Here is an 18,038-nt window from a genome sequence, read left to right on the forward strand (position 1 = left end):
AATATGCACACGGCAAGATCCCACAGACAGCAATGAGATGACCAGATAATCTGTGTTGGAATGTTAATTAGAGGATAAATACTCTAAAATAAAAGCAAAATACTGTGAATGCCGGAAATCTGAAATAAAAAAATCAGTAAGTGCTGAAAATACAGACCTGCTGAGTATATGCAGCACTTTCTATACCAAAGATAACTCCCCTAGTTCTTTTCAAAATCTGGCTGAACCAAAAGATGCACTTCCAACTGTGCAACACTCATTCAGTACTCGATGGTTCTTTTTTTCCTACTCATTCAGCACTCGGCTGAAGTGCTGGTTTGGGATTTTTTTGCTCAAGTCCTAGATTAGGATTTGAGCCTATAATCTTCTGACTCAAAGGTACTACCATATGAGCAACAGATTTTATGCAAGCATATTGAAGATTATAAATATATTTAACAAACATGGTTAGATTTTTCTATTTAGGGGAGATTGGGAAAGTAAATGCATGGATTCCGAATGGAGATGGTTTGACTGGTCAAGTGACCTTTTACTTAAGTCTATATTATCAGGGTGATCGATTGTTCCATATTTTAAGTTGGTGTCCCTTTTTAAAAATACATCTAGAGTGCCCAATTCATTTTTTCCAATTAAGGGGCAATTTAGCGTGGCCAATCCACCTAACCTGCACATCTTTGGGTTGTGGAGGCGAAGCCCACACAAACATGGAGAGAATGTGCAAACTCCACACGGACAGTGGCCCACAGCCGGGATTGAACCTAGGACCTCAGCACCGTGAGGCAGCAGTGCTAACCACTGCACCACCGTGCTGTTGATCCTTATTTTGTCTGTTTGTCCCTTATTTCTAGGACAGCTTGTGAGAGAATGATCCTGGGAGCCTCCAGGGTAAGTGTTAGTGATTCAAATGGGACTGAAAGTCAAGAGAGATGGTAAGTGGGCTCAACAAGACGAGGTGTTCTTTGATTCCAAATCCCCAGCGCTTGTTATTACGGTCTCAAGACCTCCTCCCCTCTCACGCATACCAACTGCTCCCACCTCATTCGTACGCAGCAGTCACTGTTCTGATGGTCATCAGCTCCCCCCCCCCCCCCCCCCCCATACCCCACCCTCAGTGCCATAGTCCAAGCATCTCATTTTACTTTTTTCATGAGTTGATCACCCTGTATATTATGCACTTGTACATAGTTGAATATCACTGTAATTGACACTGAGCCATCGTGCAGAACAGGATGGAAAAGCAGTGCAACCACATGTCATTTCTGCCTCCATTATGTTTCACTATTTAGTGGTGCCACTCACCCTCTCCCCCCTCCCTCCCCCTCCCCCTCCCCAAAAACCATCACTGTGATTCTTAAGTATCTTGCTGCATGGTTATCAACACGTTTTGGATAAAATCACTGTCCCATTTAGAAAGTACTGGACTAGACCCAATTCGCAATTGAGCCTCGTCCCCACCAATTTGAAACACTGAATGAAAACAAACGACTGAATAACTTTATTACTTTCTTTTAAAAAATGTTCTCATGGAAGGAATATAGTGCACGCTCGCGGCAGCCGAACCTGAGAGAAGGAGTTATTTTGAGTAGTTGCTGCAGTTCCACCTTAATCCCTGCCTGTGGTTTCCATCACCTGACAAAGCAGCTCCCAGCGCCGCCGCCATTTTGGCGCTCAGTGCCCGCCCGAGAAGGCGGAAGAAAAGCCGGGCGGGCGGTGGGAGGGGGGGAGGAAGGGGAGTCGGAAAATATCACCGGGAGTCCCGTCAAATACTCCTCTCAAATCAGACATGTGTGAAAATCGCATCCGTTCTGTCGGTTAATCACGCTGCTTCGAGTTTTCCGAGGATAAAAAGAAAAACGGTTTTTCGGCCGGGGGGGGGGGGGTCGTTTGCATGGCTTTTTTAGGGGAAAACGTGTAATTTTAAAAACTCCTTCCCTCAAATTGTTCAATTCACGTTCATTGTCAGTGTCTTATATATATAGTTTGTGTGTGGAGTAGGGGGGGACGGGACGGGAAGGGATTTCCTGAAGATTTTTTTTGTGTCGCCTCACTGTACCTGAGGAAGCCTCGTAGTATTGGATCATGTCGGGTCAGTCGATCACAGACCGGATCACCGCGGCCCAGCACAGTGTCACCGGCTCAGCTGTTACCAAGGCGGCCTGTAAAGCCACTACACACGAAGTGATGGGCCCCAAGAAGAAGCACCTTGATTGTGAGTACTTCAAGGGAAGGGGTGGGAGACAGGCCTTCCAGTTGCTAAGTGACCGTTTTTCTCCCTGATTTAATGTCCTTGCACTTACTAGTTTCCTAGTTATTTTAATCTATAAAAAAAACAGACTGGTCAAACGAAGAGTTTGTGAAAAAACCCCAAGTACCCTCTAAAATTTAGTTTCACTCGTACTTGTCTTCCTCCTAAATCTCCTTCCGATTGCAACATCCGAGGAGGAGCAAACATCGCAGACTCTTGTTATTCAGAGAATGATTGTCCTGCTTGGTGTGAGAATTGGAGGTAAACTTGGACTGAGTTGGAATAAGACTAGGTCTATCAACTGTCCATAATTTGTTGCGGAACTCTATTATTTCTTCCAAAAGTTGAAACTTTTTAATGTGTGACTTTATCTTCAGTTATTCAACATATCATCTTTTGATTGCACACGAATTATCCTCTTAATGTTTCTCTCAGTTCTGTGTAAAACAGAACCTGGGCATTGCACTGTAACAGAGTGTAGTTTGAAATAAGGGAAAATTTACCAGTAGCCCTGACACACTGCCACCTGTGGAATGAATGTAACATTAAAAGGAGGGCTTGTGCACTATTATGCAGATTTTTGAAGCAACCCTTGGAATCAATGTGGACTGAGGGTAAAGCTAAACCCAGGTTAAGACAGCACATTTCCCAGAAAAATAGTTAAACTTTAGCAATCCATTAACAAGAGTAAGATAGAACTTGAATAGTATATTTGGTAAGTGGCGGTGTGCTCTAGATTACTCACGAGTCTGAGTTGCTGTGGGAACATGCATTTTACATGCATGCTGTAGTCTGGAGCTCCACATAGTGATGGTAGAGGCTCCAACTTTCTTTCCAACACATGGCTGACCAGGAATCTTTCCTGCTCCTGCCATTGGTGTGTGTTGCAAGCATTTTCATGTTTGACAATCAACCCATTTGGCTGCGTTATGAACTTGGCTAACAAGTTCTGAGGTGGAACTCAAACCTGGAGTTTCTGGGTCAGAGGTAGAGATACTATCTACTACACCACAAGACCACTTTGTTGGCAAGTCGTAGATGAAAATATAGGCTAAGTTGTCCCAGCTAATATCTTAAAAAAGAACATTTGGTGAAAATACAAAATGGGTATATCACCGGGGGATTTGAATTGTACATTGAATTTTAAGAATCAAGGAAGTTGGAACTTGTTTCAGTGTTCACAAATAAGTTGCTGGTATTGGTTTATGGGAAAGAGGAGGTTCATGTTGTCAACATTAAAGGACCAGTGTGCCCTTCTATAGAAGGAAGTTTGGATGGATGTACTCAATCCATTTCACAAATTTGTACGGCACATCTGGTTCCGTGATTGCAATTAATGGAAGTGAAAAAAGATTCACTCTCTGATAGATTTTTAGCCTACTCTTTTCATTTGTAAAGGTGTAATGCAGTTTTAAAATTGACACTTATCCTGAGAAGCAATTGTTGCCCCACTGTGTGCGATCATTTTGTATGTGGGGCTGTGAGGATTACAAGGAAATAACTGCCACATGACTCTGGGAAGACTGTAGTCTCAAAGTCATGAATGCTGCTGTAATTTGGCTGCAGTGATGCTCACAGTTCATGAGTGTTTTTTATATGTACAAGAAGTCAGTGGAGTTGGGTGAGAGACTTCAGACACTCCTTTCACAACTACCAAGTTAGCAAAGACTGCAACTGCACTGTGACTGGTAACATTGCAAAATTGAATGGGAACTGTTGATGTAGAATTTTGGCAGAGAAGGAACTAAACCTTTTGGTCAGGATGTATGCACCTTGCACAATTTCAATACCATATAAATGAATACACAGCATGATGATACAAGGCTCTTACAATGTGAAGCATGATATTTATTCCAAAAGCTGTCGGAATGCAGTTGAAAGATTTTTTTTTTTGTTGTTGTTGCATACTGTGAAAATCCCCTACTCCACACACGGCGCCTGTAACTGGTACTCTGAGGGAGAATTTAAAATGTCCAATTCACCTAACAAGCAAGTCTTTCGAGAATTGTGGGAGGAAACCAGATCACCCTGAGGAACCCCATCCAGACACTGGGAGAACATGCAGACTCCACACAGTGACCCAAGAAGGGAATTGGGTCCCTGGTGCTGTGAAGCAACAGTGCTAAACACTGCTACCGTACCACCCCAAGATATCAACAAGAATAATTCCATAATTATTGGCCAAAATAATAAGTAACTATGATGTCTACTGCACGTTAAAACATTTTTCCAGACTTTCTCAGTTAATACGTTGGCTTTCCCTTTACCTTCCTCAGGCATAAACAAAAACTGAAATTTCATTGGTATTATGCTAGGTCATTGACTTGACACATTCATTCATCCTGTCTCCTGTTCCTACAAGTCTGGGTTTCTCTTTCCTCCTCCTCCTCCTCCTCCTCCTCCTCTCTCCCCCCCCCCCCCCCCCCCCCATATTTACAGAATAATTGAATCCCTACAGTGCAGAAGGAGGCCATTCAACCTATCAAATCTACACCAACCCTCTGAAAGAGCACCCTACCTAGGCTCAATCCCCCGCCCTTTCCCTGTAACCCCACCTAGGGGCAATTTACCATGGCCAATCCACCTAACCTGCACATCTTTGGACTTTGGGAGGAAACAGGAGCACCTGGAGGAAACCCATGAAGACACTGGGATAACGTATAGTCACTTGAGGTCAGAATCGAACCTGGATCTCTGACGCTGTGAGGCAGCTGTGCCACCATGCCACCTTCAGTTGTTTGCCAAATGATGCTGTTTCCTTTTAAGAAATTGGTTTTTGAATCTAGGTGCTGGTTGCACTCTACTAAGTTATCAAGGGTGCTGTTTGTCATGATGTTTGAATCTTAATATCAGGCAAACTGGTATCACAGTAACCTTGATTCTGTTTTTCCCAACTTTGTTCAGCAGGATCTCTATATTTGAGGAAGGTGTCCAAATACCTCTAGGAGCATCACACAGTATATTTGAATCTAATTGTTAAACCTTTTCAATGCATGTCTAAGCTTTGTTCAAAATGTCTTTAAGCTTTAGGATACTATCATCTGATGTCTTGCTGAGAAATAAAATACAGCAGGATCTGAAATCTGAAACAAAAACAGAAAATGTTAGAAATGCTCAGCAGATTAGGCAGCATCAGTGGAAAAATGGGAAACATTGGCAGGGATTTTCCACGGACCCCTGCATCTTTTGTTGAGGCTGCCCATTAGCCGGCGGAGGGATCTTCCAGTCCCGCTGTTGTCAACAATTGTTTTTCCTGTTATTCGCACACTCTGCTGCCGGGGAATTCACGGCAGAGGGCTGCCAATGGCAGGATCAGACGATCCCACCAACGGGAACAGCTGGAAAATCCCACTCAGTCTTTCAGTCATAAACCTTTGCAGAAAGTGGTGTTAATACAATGGCACGTCAAACGTATTCCGGAGAATAAAGTGATGAGTGCTCAGTTCTCCAAACTTTTTTTTCTTATTTCTTGAGGGGCAATTTAGCGTGGCCAATCCACCTATCTTGCACATCTTTGGGTTGTGGGTTGGGTTGTGACCCACGCAGAGAATGTGCAAACTCCACATGGGTAGTGACCTGGGGCCGGGATCGAACATGGGTCTTCTGTGCTGTGAGGCCGCAGTAGTAACCACTGCGCCACCATGCCGTCGCCTAGTTCTTTAAACTTGAGATACACCTGATCACTTGTTAAATTTTGCTGCCATCCTAGCTGTTGGCTAAATTGCACCTTCAAATACTGTCCCGAAAACCTATTGAGAATCACTGTGAAGAGGTCATCTCCGAGTTTGTAATGCACTCGTACTACATTCTGACATTGAAAGTTATTTTCTCATCTGTACCTACAAATACTCAGTTTGCTGATTTTAAGATTGATATTGTTGCAATGTGTGTGACCCAAGAAAATGTTACAGTATCAATTTTCTTAAAACCTGAAATCTGCATTTGAGGTTGCACATGGGAAAGATTCTGTTATGTGATGTAGCTGGATATCTTGTTTTCTTTTGTCATTTATTAGGGACTTGCAATGTAATGGCAGCTTCTGAAGATGGATGTTGTAAGGCAATTGTAGTTGCTTACTGGAAATTAGGATATTTTAAAAGCAAATATAGTGAAATTAAAGCTTTTCCATCCTTTTTAAAAACGGAAGGCTGTGGGAAAGGGGCAAAGATCACTGTTCAAAAATCAATTACGGTAATGATGCTTTGAAGATTGGAGCATGTTTGAAAGTGCTAATACATGCAACTTGACAGATGGAGATTTATTTTCTGTCACTCTGAAGTGACTGGATTAACTTTAGGCTGCGGATGATGTAGTCTATGGTTGGCACCTGTATATTTGTATCCAAAGATTCTGAAGGAAGAGGGCCTGACTAAAATCAAAATTCCATGGAAAGTTATGCCAGAGGTCTGTAGGATCACAATCTATATAATATGAGACAAAATTAGTTACTGTTGGAGAAATGTCAGTTAATTTGGTCCTGTCAGTGTAGATTTCTAATGAACAAGTCATACTTGACTGTTCTTCAGAATATTCTATAGATGTAAGAGGAAAATGGGGTTAATGTAGTTTATTGAGATTTTCATGCGTATTCGATACAGTATTAAATATTGTGTTAAAAGATAGTACAGGTTGAGTATGCCTTGTTCGAAAAGCTCTGAAATCCACACTTATTTTCGAGCGCCAAAATAGTGTTTCTAGTAAAACATTAACATGTTGTTCACCTGAGATCCACTAGCTATGCGACGTTTCACAACTCCGAGTCTTCAATGTTGGCTGTTCTAGCACTGTTGATATTGTTCCTGTGGCCGAACACACATGCGTGTATGTATCCTTCCAATTGACGGCTAGAGGTTGTTGAACCAAAAATATTTATCCCGGTCCTGATTCCCTGTTGGGAGAGAAGCTGCCTACCCCCCCATCAGACTTGGCACCGATAGGCGACTCGGAGCAATGTTTGAGAGTCATTTGCAGCTTGGTATTCCAGAATCTGAGACACTCTCGGCGTCAAGCATTTCGAATAAAGGATACTCGACCTGTACATATTATTAAGGTGAATGTGGCTAAATGGATAGATAGTTCAAAAAGTAATGAAATGGATAAATGAACTGGAAAAATATTGGATTCCGAAGGGCTTCGACTTTCTCTTATTTTGGTACCAATCATAAATTCTCTAGATTTAGAAATATTCAGGCAATATTAAAACCTGCTTATATGAAATTAGATATGTGAGAAATTGTGATGAGGACGTTTACAGACAGATAAGTGACAGGTGCAGTCCAATAGAGAGAAATATGAACTAATCCATCTTGAAGTTAGAATACAGGAAATAAAATGTACTTTTAACAGGTAAGATTTTTAAATAGAGGTGAATGGAGGTACCTTAGTATGTAGAAGAACAAGCCTTTAAAGGTGGCAGTGCGAGTAGATAACACTGTACAAGGGACAAATGAAAACTTTATATTGTATTGAGGGGAATCGAATATAAAAGCAAGAGGCCACTGTTGAATTGTAGAAGATCTTTTGTCCATGTGGCAAATTGTATACTGCTTTGGACATCCCAATTTAGGAAAGAGATAATATCATTGGAAAAGGTATAATAGCAGGATGTTATGTACCTGCAAAATTGGAATTTTGAAGAAAGACTTGAAGTTCAGGCCTTTTCCACTGGAGCTGTTGGGGAAGTTGTTGGAGAAGATACTGAGGGACGGGATCTATTCACATTTGGAAGCAAATGGACTTGTTAGTGATGGGCAACATGGTTTTCTGCGGGGAAGGTCATATCTTAATTTTGTCACCTCCTCAAAAAACTTAATTGATGAGGGAAAGGCTGTGGATGTCATCTGCATGGACTTTAGTAAAGCTTTTGACGAGGTCCCTCGTGGCAGACTGGTACAAAAGGAAAAGTTGCATCGGATTCGGGGTGTGCTAGTTAGATGGATAAAGAACTGGCTTGGCAACAGGAGACCGAGGGTAACAGGGCAGGGAGATTTTCTGAATGCAAGTCTGTAACTAGTAGTGTTCCACAGGGTCAGTGCTGGGATCACTGTTTGTAATATATATAAATGATCTGGAGGAAAATGTAGATGGTCTGATTAGCAAATTTGCAGATGACACTAAGATAGGTGGAGAGGCATATAGTCAAGGGGACTGACAGAGAATACAGCAAAATATAGATTTATTGGAGAGTTGGGCAGAGAAATGGAACATGGAATTCAATCTGGACAAATGTGAGGTGATGCACTTTGGAAGATCAAATTCAGGTGTGAATTATACAGTAAATGGCAGAACCCTTAGGAGCATTGACATACAGAGGAATCTGGGTGTTCAGGTCCATAATTCCATGAAAGTGGCAATGCAGGTGGATAAGGTGGTTAAGAAGGCATCCAGCGTGCTTGCCTTCATCGGCCGGGGCGTTGAGTACAAGAGTTGGCAGGTCGTGTTACAGTTGTATAAAACTTTAGGTAGGTCACATTTGGAATATTGCGTGAAGCTCTGGTCACCACACTACCAGAAAGACGTGGATGCTTTGGAGAGAGTGCAAAGAAGGTTTACCAGGATGTTGCCTGGTCTGGAGGGTGTTAGCTATGATGAGAGGTTGAATAAGCTCTGATTGTTTTTGTTGGAAAGACGGAGGCTGAGGGGTGACCCGATTGAGGTCTACAGAATTACGAGCGGTATAGACATGGTGGAAGACTCAATTACCAGAGGTCTCGGGTTCAAGATGAGAACGGGAAAGTTTAGGGGAGTTGTGCGGGTTGTGGGTCCTGGAACATGTTACCAGTGGAGCTGGTGGAGGCAGGCATGATAGCAACGTTTAAGATGTACCTTGATAGACACATGGGCGGGGAATGGAGGGATACAGATCATTTGGGCAATAAGTCGTAGGTCTAAATAAGAAATCTGGATCGACACAGGCTTGGTGGTCCGAAGGGCTTGTTCCTGTGCTGTAATGTTCTTTCTGAGAAGTTTGAAGTTTTGAAGAGCTGTTACAAAAACAAAAATGTGTCTTTATAGAGCTGTCTTTAACATAAACTCCAGGCACCTCACGAGTGTCATAAAAGCAGAATAGTGAATAATAGGACAGATGACCAAAAACTTGCGGTTAGATTTTCACTACCAAGGCAGGTAGCATGAGTCAGAAGCGCATTGTAGCTGGCCACAGGGATGGGTGAGTACCGTGGCACGTTGGTTAGAAGGCACACCTCAGTTCTTTGGGACTAGTCTCAGGTGTTTTAGAAGTTGTTAAGCTCATTAGCCCTAGCACCAACTCATCCATCACCCACTCCCCTTGTAACCTTGATGCAATCTCATTCCCCTTGCCAGCTCTGTATCCATTCTCCCAGTATCCACCATGGGCAGATGTCGGGAACCTTGTTCAGATGAAAAAAACAATTTATTCATACACATGATACTGGAAAAAAGCTTTTCATTCATGAAACCCATTCAAAGATTTTAAATCCCATTGTGTTCAAGCTGTTATCAAAACAAACTTATTCTCAAAAGGCCGAAATTAGAGGAACACAGATATTTCAGAGGGGTGTGGGATTGGAGGACATTTTAGCGATTTTGGGGGGGGGGGGTCACGAGGCCATGGAAGGTATTTGAAAACAAGGATGACATAAAAATGAGGCATTTCTTAACCAGGAGTGATGGGTGAACAGCACTAGGTGTGAATAGGGACACAGGCAGCAGAGTTTTGGCTGACCTTCAGTATACAGAAGTTGGGGAGTGCAGGCCAACACAGTATATTGGAATGGTCAAGTCTAGAGGTAGAAAAGACATGATGAGGTTTTCAGCAGCAGATGAGCTGAACATGAGGTGATGTTATAGAGGTGGAAATAGGTAGTCTTGGTGATGGCACAGTTATCTGTGATGGTAAGGGTGCAAAAATTTGGGTTTTGACTAAATGACTCTTGGAGTACAGCACTGGCACAGATGTAATTATACTGATTGATTTCTGTGATTACTAACCAAGCAAAGTTTGAGAGATTTTGATATTGTTCTTGCATTGCTGTTTAAGGTAATAAAAATGGATTGAGGAATACAATTTTCTTTTATTAATTCATGGGATGTGGATGTTAATGGAAAGATCAGCATCGATTGCCCTTGACTAATTGCTTTTGAGAGGATGGTGGTGAGCTGTCTTCTTGAGCTGCTGCAGTCCATGTGTACCAACATTACTGCTATGGAGGGAGCTCCTGGATTTTGACCCAACAACAAAAAACAAGTGGTGATTTAGTTCTATTTCCGTTTGACGTTTGACCTTAAACGAGAACTGGCAGCTGATTTTGGTGGTCCCATATACCTGTTGCACGTGTCCTTGGTGGCAGAGGCCAGGGTTTGGAAGGTACTGTGGGAGGAGCCACTGTGAGTCGCTAGAATGCATGTAGGTGGTACACACACCTGTCATTCTGCTTGGATGGTTGGAAGTGAATCTTTAAGATGGTGTATGGGTGATCAAGCAGGCTACTTACCCCTTGACGGTATTACATTTCTTGGGCGTTGGAGCTGCACTCATCCAGGCAAAAAGGAAGTGTTCCATAGCACTAGCTGTGCAATGTAGATGGTGCACCGGCTTTAGGGAGTTGGGCATTCAGTTGCTCACCAGAGAATTCTCGGTCCTGCTCTTAGTGGATGTCAGTTCTAGGATGGTGGGGGTCTCTGTAGTGGTAATGAATGTCAAGGGAGATTGTCTCTTGTTGTAGATGATCATTGCCTGTCAATTGTGTGTTGTGAATGTTGCTTGCTACTTGTTAGTCCAAGCCTGCATGTTGAGAACAAACAGGAAATGGGGAAGGATATTGATAAAGTAGCTTTAGATGGTCCTAAGACATTCACCTGAGGAACTCCTGCAGCATTTTCCTGGGGTGAGATGAGCAGTCTCCAACAGCCACGGTTCTCTTCCTTTTGTGCTCTGTATGATTCCAGCTGGTGGAGAATTTTCCACCTGATTCCCACCAATGATTTCAACTTGCTGCAATGTTGGTCAAATACTGCCCACTTTGGGACTAAGGCTGTAATGAGGTCTGGGACTGCACATTCCTAGGGGAGCCTAAACTAAGCATTTGTGAGTTAATTGCCACTTGATAGCTCTGACGATGACACCTTCCATCTCTTTGATTGAGAATATACTGATGGGGCGGTAATTAACTGGATTCAATTTGTTCTGCTATATGCAGGTATATAACAATCTTTATTTGTCACAAGTGGGCTTACATTAACACTGCAATGAAGTTACTGTGAAAGTTGTGGTAGCCACATGACTGGTAGATGCCACTATTGTAGCTGTACTGGAACAGCTTGGTTGGTTCTGAAATACAAAGTGTAGCTTAGGAAAGTACTTGAATATCAAAGGCAATATTCTTCTAATCCTGGGCCAGAATTTATGGTGCTTCGGTGGGTGCATGCCTAACCCAGAAGTGCATGAAATTGCACAAGATGTCTTGCGTGTGTCCAGATGTCATTGTGCACTCACGTACTATTTCAGTCGGTGGGTGCGCGTCTGAGTGGGAAGCATGCCCACCAATAAATAAGTGACCAATTAAGCCCATTAGGGAGTCAGTTAAAAGCAATTTCACCTGGTCCGTCTACTTTGATTGGCGGGCGGGCTAATTGGTCAGGCGGCCTTCACATTTTAGCTACAATCTCGATAACCGGGTGGAATGAAATGTCAGGGCTAAAATAAAATATTTAAAGGTGTCTGGGTACTGGGGTTTCCCGAGTTTTGCTGTCAGGTGTTTGACTGTGCTGCCTAGACACAGCTTGCTGTGTTTTTTGATCACATTTAATTTGTAGACACCTGCAACTCCCTAAGACTGCTCTGCAGCAACTGTCCACCTTGAGGGAGCCCTTTAGAAATGCTAAGACTTTTCTCAGCATGGCTGCCCGTTAATTGGCCAGTCAGTGTGTTTCACGTCCGGAAGTGCATTTCTCGTCTGCTTCTGGGTCTGGATTGCGCACATCCAACGGATGCCGAATTCGGACCCAGTGAGTTTTTTTTTGTGTGTTTTCTACCCATGTGGCAGCAGCATGGGATAAAGGGGTAAAAATAGTGATCTGAAGAAATACGCCTTGTGCACACCAATCTTGGGAGGTGAACCTTAAAAGCAGACTTTTTAATAAGGGTATAAAGATTATTGAACCAGGTAGGAAGGGCCTTTGATCATAGAATCCCTACAGTGCAGAAGGAGGCCATTTACCTCCTGTCTGCACCCACCTGTGTGTTTATTTTATTGTTATCATTCATTTTATTCAAGATTTAACGAACGAGTCATATCCCTAAAGTGAATTTTCATGACGACAATCAAAGAAATTGAAAATCTCTTAACTGTTTAAGTAGTCAACATAACGCATTCTTTTGGCGGCACAGTAGCATTGTGGTTAGCACTGTTGCTTCACAGCGCCAGGGTCCCAGGTTCGATTCCCGGCTTGGGTCACTGTCTGTGCGGAGTCTGTACGTTCTCCTTGTGTCTGCGTCGGTTTCCTCCCGTAAATCCCGAAAGAAGTGCTGTTAGGTAATTTGGACATTCTGAATTCTCCCTCAGTGTACCCGAACAGGTGCTGTAGTGTCGCAACTAAGGGATTTTCACAGTAACTTCATTGCAGTGTTAATGTAAGCCTACTTGTGATATTAATAATAATAATTATTAACAATATATCTTTGATTAATATACTGGTATAGTGTTGATCTTTCTACTTGTCAATTATTGTGGTGTTAGCTTGTATAAAGTGCTCTGTCTATGTGATAGTTTCCACCTTCTGAGATGACAAGAGGGTGTGGCAGGTACACAACAGGTGTATTTATCATTAGACTTTGCTTAACTCGTGCATTGCAGAAGATACAGACAAAACATTTGGTCTTTTAGAGACTTTGTTTACTTGGAAATTGCTGTGAGCTGTTTATTTTTATTCATTCATGCTGGCTGATCCAGCATTTATCTCCCATCCCTAACCATTGTTGATTGACGTAAAAAAACATCTAGTTCATTAATGTTCTTGGGGAATGCAAACCGCCACCCTCACCTGTCTTGCCTACATGTGACTCCAGACTCCAGTAATGCTCCAGCAAGTTCAAGGACAATGTGGAGAATGTGTAACCAGCCCGAAGTGTGTTAGAACAGTCAAGTCCAGAGGTGACAAATATATGGAAGAGTATTTCAGCAACAGGTGGACTGAAGCAGAATAATGGGGATAAGGGGATATAGTCAGCCATATCAAAAGTTGAAGGGAGTTTAAGATTGCAGTAGAATCACCATGGTCGCAGTCATAGAGGATGTTATTTATAATTTTATTTAAAGATGTTTCGTTATTGTGGCAGGGGCAGAAAACTGGTTCCAACTGTAGCAGCAACCTGGAAGTTGTAGGAAAGCTTGGGAGAGATTTGGGAGGTGACTGCACTCAAGAATTTTAGAGAGCGGCGACCATGGAGGAGTAGGTCGCACATTCGATTGCTCCTGCCTGAAACGGACTTTCGGACCTTTTTTCCTGACTTTTCTCGGACTTTAAGGGATAGATCGGTGTCGTGGACGATATTAAGAAGGATTCCCCCTCCGATGTATGGCTAATTGGACTAGAAGTGGCCGTGTGAAAAGGCTCAGCCCGGATAGAGTGAAGCAGTCGGAGCTGATACTGCGGCGCAGCATGGCGGAGGGTCAGGAGCAGGGAGCGGTGGCTCAGTGGCCTAAGGAGCAGCAGATAAAGTTCTTTAAGGACTGTTTCGCTGAGCTAAAAAAGGAAATGCTGGACCCGATCAAGGCTGCGATCGATCAAGTGGTTTTGAATCAAGCGGCCCAAGGGAAAGCGATACAAGAAATTGAGCTGAAGTTGTCCAGCCAGAAGAACTATCTAACCGTGTTGGAGCACAAGGTGGATGCATTGGATGAGCACCACAAGAGAATGCAGGAGAAGTTGGAGGACCTGGAGAACCGGTCCAGGAGGCAGAACTTCAGGATGGTTGGCCTCCCTGAAGGAATTGATGGGTCGAATGCGGGAGCATAAGTGGCGAGCATGCTGGAGACGCTGATGGGACCTGGGGCGTTTTCTCGGCCCCTGGAAGTGGACGGAGCGCATCGAACCCTCAAGGAAGCAGAAGGCGAATGACCCATTGAGGGTCAGGGTGGTGCGTTTCCACCGCTTTTCGGACAAAGAACTCGTCTTGCAGTGGACCAAGAAGGAGCGGAGTAGCAGATGGGAGAACAGTCAGGTGCGCATCTACCAGGACCTGGAAGCGGGCCTGGCCAAGAGACGTGCTGAGTTTAACCGGGTGAAGGCAATCCTCTTCAAGAAGGCGGTGAAATTCGGGATGCTGTATCCAGCGCGGTTGTGGGTTACGCACGAAGACCGGCACATTTACTTTGAGGCACCGGGCGATGTATGGTATTTTATCAAAGAAAAGAAGTTGGAAGCGCCTTAAAGGACACTTAAGCCTTGAAGGAGTTATGTGGCGGCGGTTTGTAATTTTTGTAATTCTTATATCAATTCAAATAAGACTGTATGGGGTTCTGGGTTACGTATTGGGCTGGGGTGGTGGTCTGAGGGTACTTTGTTTTTGCAGAGATTGGATGCGGAGGGGGAGGGGAGCCCTGAAGTTGGTGCTATTCTGTGGGAGGTTGGGTCTGGTTTCAAGCGATTGTTTCTTCATTGGTTTATGTTAATTTCTTTTACTTGAGGTTGTTTACTGGGGACTGTGATGTTTTTAAATGGTTTATGCATGTCGGGAGAGGGGTTCGAACAATAGGGAGCCAGACTGTTTGGCATCAAGGGCGGAGGCAGTCGGGGTCAGCATGGGTCAGCTGACTCTCGGAAGCGTGGTGGGTGGTGCACATGTGCTAAGATGGTGCTTGACCTGGGGGGATTAGGTTTCGGGGACTGTTGTGTGCATGTGTGGGGTGGGGGAGGGGAAAGAGTGGGAGGCTGCTTCGCCGACGGGAGGAACTATTATCAGCGAACGAAAGGGATGTCGAGGGCGGTGGCTGCTTGTGGGGGAGCTCGAGGAAGCGGGGGTGCGGGCTCTGATCTGGCCAAAAAAAGGTTATGGCTAGTCGGCATGGGGTGGGTGGCAGCCCCTCGTCCAGGCTGATTACGTGGAATGTGAGGGGTTTGAATGGGCCGGTCAAAAGGGCTCGTGATTTCGTTCATTTAAAGGGGCTGAAGGCAGACGTAGCAATGCTTCAGGAGACACATCTAAAGATTATTGATCAGACGAGATTGAGAAAGGGGTGGATTGGTCAGGTGTTTCATTCTGGGCTGGACTCCAAAACCAGGGGGGTAGCAATATTGATCAGCAAGCGGCTGGCGTTTGAGGCTGGAAGAATTGTTGCAGACAAGGTGGATAGATATATTATGGTGAGTGGGAAGCTGGAGGGTGTACGGGTGGTGCTTGTAAACGTATACGCTCCGAACTGGGACGATGTGGGAGTTATGAGGCGGGTGTTAGGCAAGATCCCGGACCTAGAGTATCATGGCTTGATCATGGGGGGAGACTTTAACACGGTCATTGATCCCGATCTGGACCGGTCAAAGTCCAGGACTGGAAAAAAGCGAGCCGTGGCAAAGGAGTTGAGGGAATTTATGGAGCAGATGGTGGGGGGGTAGACCCGTGGACATCGAACAGCCGAGGGCGAAGGAGGTTTTTTTTTTTTTCTCATGTCCATAAAGTTTACTCCCGCATTGATTTTTTTCGTTCTAAGCAGGGCACTAATTCCTAAGCTGGCAGGGACGGAATATTCGGCGATCATGCCCCACATTGGGTGGATTTGCGGTTGTGAGGAGAGAGGGCAGCGCCCGCTGTGGAGGCTGGATGTCGGGTTGTTAGCGGACGAAGCGGTTTGCAGGCGGGTGAATAAGTCCATTCAGAATTACCTGGATACAAACTATACGGGTGAGGCATCAGCAGCGGTAGTTTGGGAGGCTCTGAAAGCAGTTGTAAGAGGAGAACTAATTTTGAGGTTTGGTCCCATAGAGAAAAGGTGGAACGAGCAGAGACTAGTGGTGGAGATACTTCGAGTGGATAGCAGATATGCAGAGGCCCCGGACGCTGGGCTCCTGAGGGAGCGTCGGAAACTACACGCAGAGTTTGAGTTGTTGACCACGGGGAGGGTGGTGGAGCAGTTGAGGAGGGCAAGGGGGGGCGGTCTACGAATATGGGAAAAAGGCGAGCAGGATGTTGCCGCACCAGCTTAGGAAGAGAGAAGCGGCCAGGGAGATTGGGGGGGTAAGGAATAGAGAGGGCGACATGGTATTGGACCCGGGGGGGTGGGAAATGACGTTTTAAAATAACTTTATAGTAAATTATGAGAGTCTGAACCCCCGCATGGTATAGAAGGGATCAAGCGATTCCTAGATCAGTTTATGTTCCTGAGGGTGGAGGAGGACCTGGTGGAGGGGCTGGTGGCCCCGATTTGAGGCCAGAGGAAATTGTAGAAGGACTGGAGGGCATGCAGTCGGGCAAGGCTCCGGGGCCGGATGGTTACCCGGTGGAATTCTATAAGAAGTTCTCAGAGGTGTTGTGCCCACTGCTGATGAGGACCTTTAATGAGGCTAAAGAGAGGGCAATCCTCCCCCCAACGATGTCGCAGGCCTCTATTTCGCTCATCCTTAAACGAGGAAAGGACCCGGAGCAATGTGGGTCATATAGGCTGATCTCGCTTTTGAACATAGATGTCAAGCTGCTGGCTAAGATTTTGGCCACTAGGGTAGAAGACTGTGTCCGGGGGTGATGGGGGGGGACGAAACCGGATTTGTTCAGGGTAGACAGCTCAATGCTAATGTTTGGAGGCTTTTGAATGTAATTATGATGCCCTCAGAAGGAGAAGAGGCGGAGGTGGTGGTTGCGATGGACGCGGAGAAGGCTTTTGATCGGGTGGAGTGGGAGACGCTGGGAAGGTTTGGGTTTGGGGAGGGCTTCATCGATTGCTCTACCAGGCGGCGGTAGCGAGTATGCACAAACCGGCTGAGGTCGGAGTACTTTAAGCTACAACGAGGGACGAGGCAGAGGTGGCCCCTCTCCCCGTTTCTGTTCGCTCTGGCTATAGAGCCGTTGGCCATGGCGCTCAGAGCATCAAGAAAGTGGCAGGAGCTGGTTCGGCGGGGGGGGGCACCGGGCTCCGCTGTATGCGGACGATCTGCTCTTGTACATCTCGGACCCAGTGGAGGGGATGAGGGAGGTTATGCGGATCTTGGGGGAATTTGGCAGTTTTTCGGGGTATAAATTGAACGTGGGAAAAAGTGAATTGTTCGTGATCCAGGCAAGGGGGCAGGTAAGGAGACTGAAGGAGCTGCCACTCAGGATGGTAGAGAGGAGCTTTCGCTACCTGGGAATACAGGTGGCTTGGAAATGGGAGGCATTGGGGGACTTTAAAAGATGGGACATGCTCCAGCTATCGCTGGCGGGGAGGGTACAGACTGTGAAAATGACAGTGCTCCCCAGATTTTTGTTTGTCTTCCAGTGCCTTCCCATCTTCATCCCTAAGGCTTTTTTCAAGCGGGTAAACAAGATTATTTCGGGCTTTGTATGGGCGAATAAAACCCCGCGGGTGAAGAAAATGTTGTTCGAGCGCAGTCAGGGGGAGGGTGGGTTGGCGCTGCCGAACCTCTGCAACTACTACTGGGCAGCGAAAATAGCGATGATTAGAAAGTAGGTAATGGGGAGGGGTCGGCATGGGAGCAGATGGAGGCGGCGTCATGTAAAGGCACCAGTTTGGGAGCACTGGTAACGGCACCTCTGCCGTTCTCGCTGGCCCGGTACTCCACTAGCCCGGTGGTGGTGGCAGCATTGAGGATCTGGGGGCAATGG

At 45.2% G+C, this 18,038-nt stretch overlaps 1 protein-coding gene across 11 annotated transcripts in view; it reads left to right on the plus strand.

The window, feature by feature from the left end:
• Window positions 1-1,695: 1,695 nt before the first annotated feature.
• The window catches only part of LOC140421126 (phosphatidylinositol-binding clathrin assembly protein-like), a 249,774-nt gene continuing 233,431 nt past the window's right edge, over window positions 1,696-18,038 (plus strand). For 3 of the 11 annotated variants that reach the window (XM_072505545.1, XM_072505546.1, XM_072505537.1), the window contains exon 1: window positions 1,702-2,209. In XM_072505545.1, coding sequence (XP_072361646.1) covers window positions 2,080-2,209 — 130 coding nt within the window. In that variant the 5' untranslated portion in view covers window positions 1,702-2,079. Of the gene's footprint in view, window positions 2,210-18,038 lie in introns of all 11 variants that reach the window. The other 8 variants (XM_072505547.1, XM_072505539.1, XM_072505536.1 and 5 more) reach the window with 5 other exon arrangements.

The sequence above is a fragment of the Scyliorhinus torazame genome, chromosome 5 (genome assembly GCF_047496885.1).
Source record: "Scyliorhinus torazame isolate Kashiwa2021f chromosome 5, sScyTor2.1, whole genome shotgun sequence".
Classification (NCBI taxonomy): Eukaryota; Metazoa; Chordata; class Chondrichthyes; order Carcharhiniformes; family Scyliorhinidae; genus Scyliorhinus; species Scyliorhinus torazame.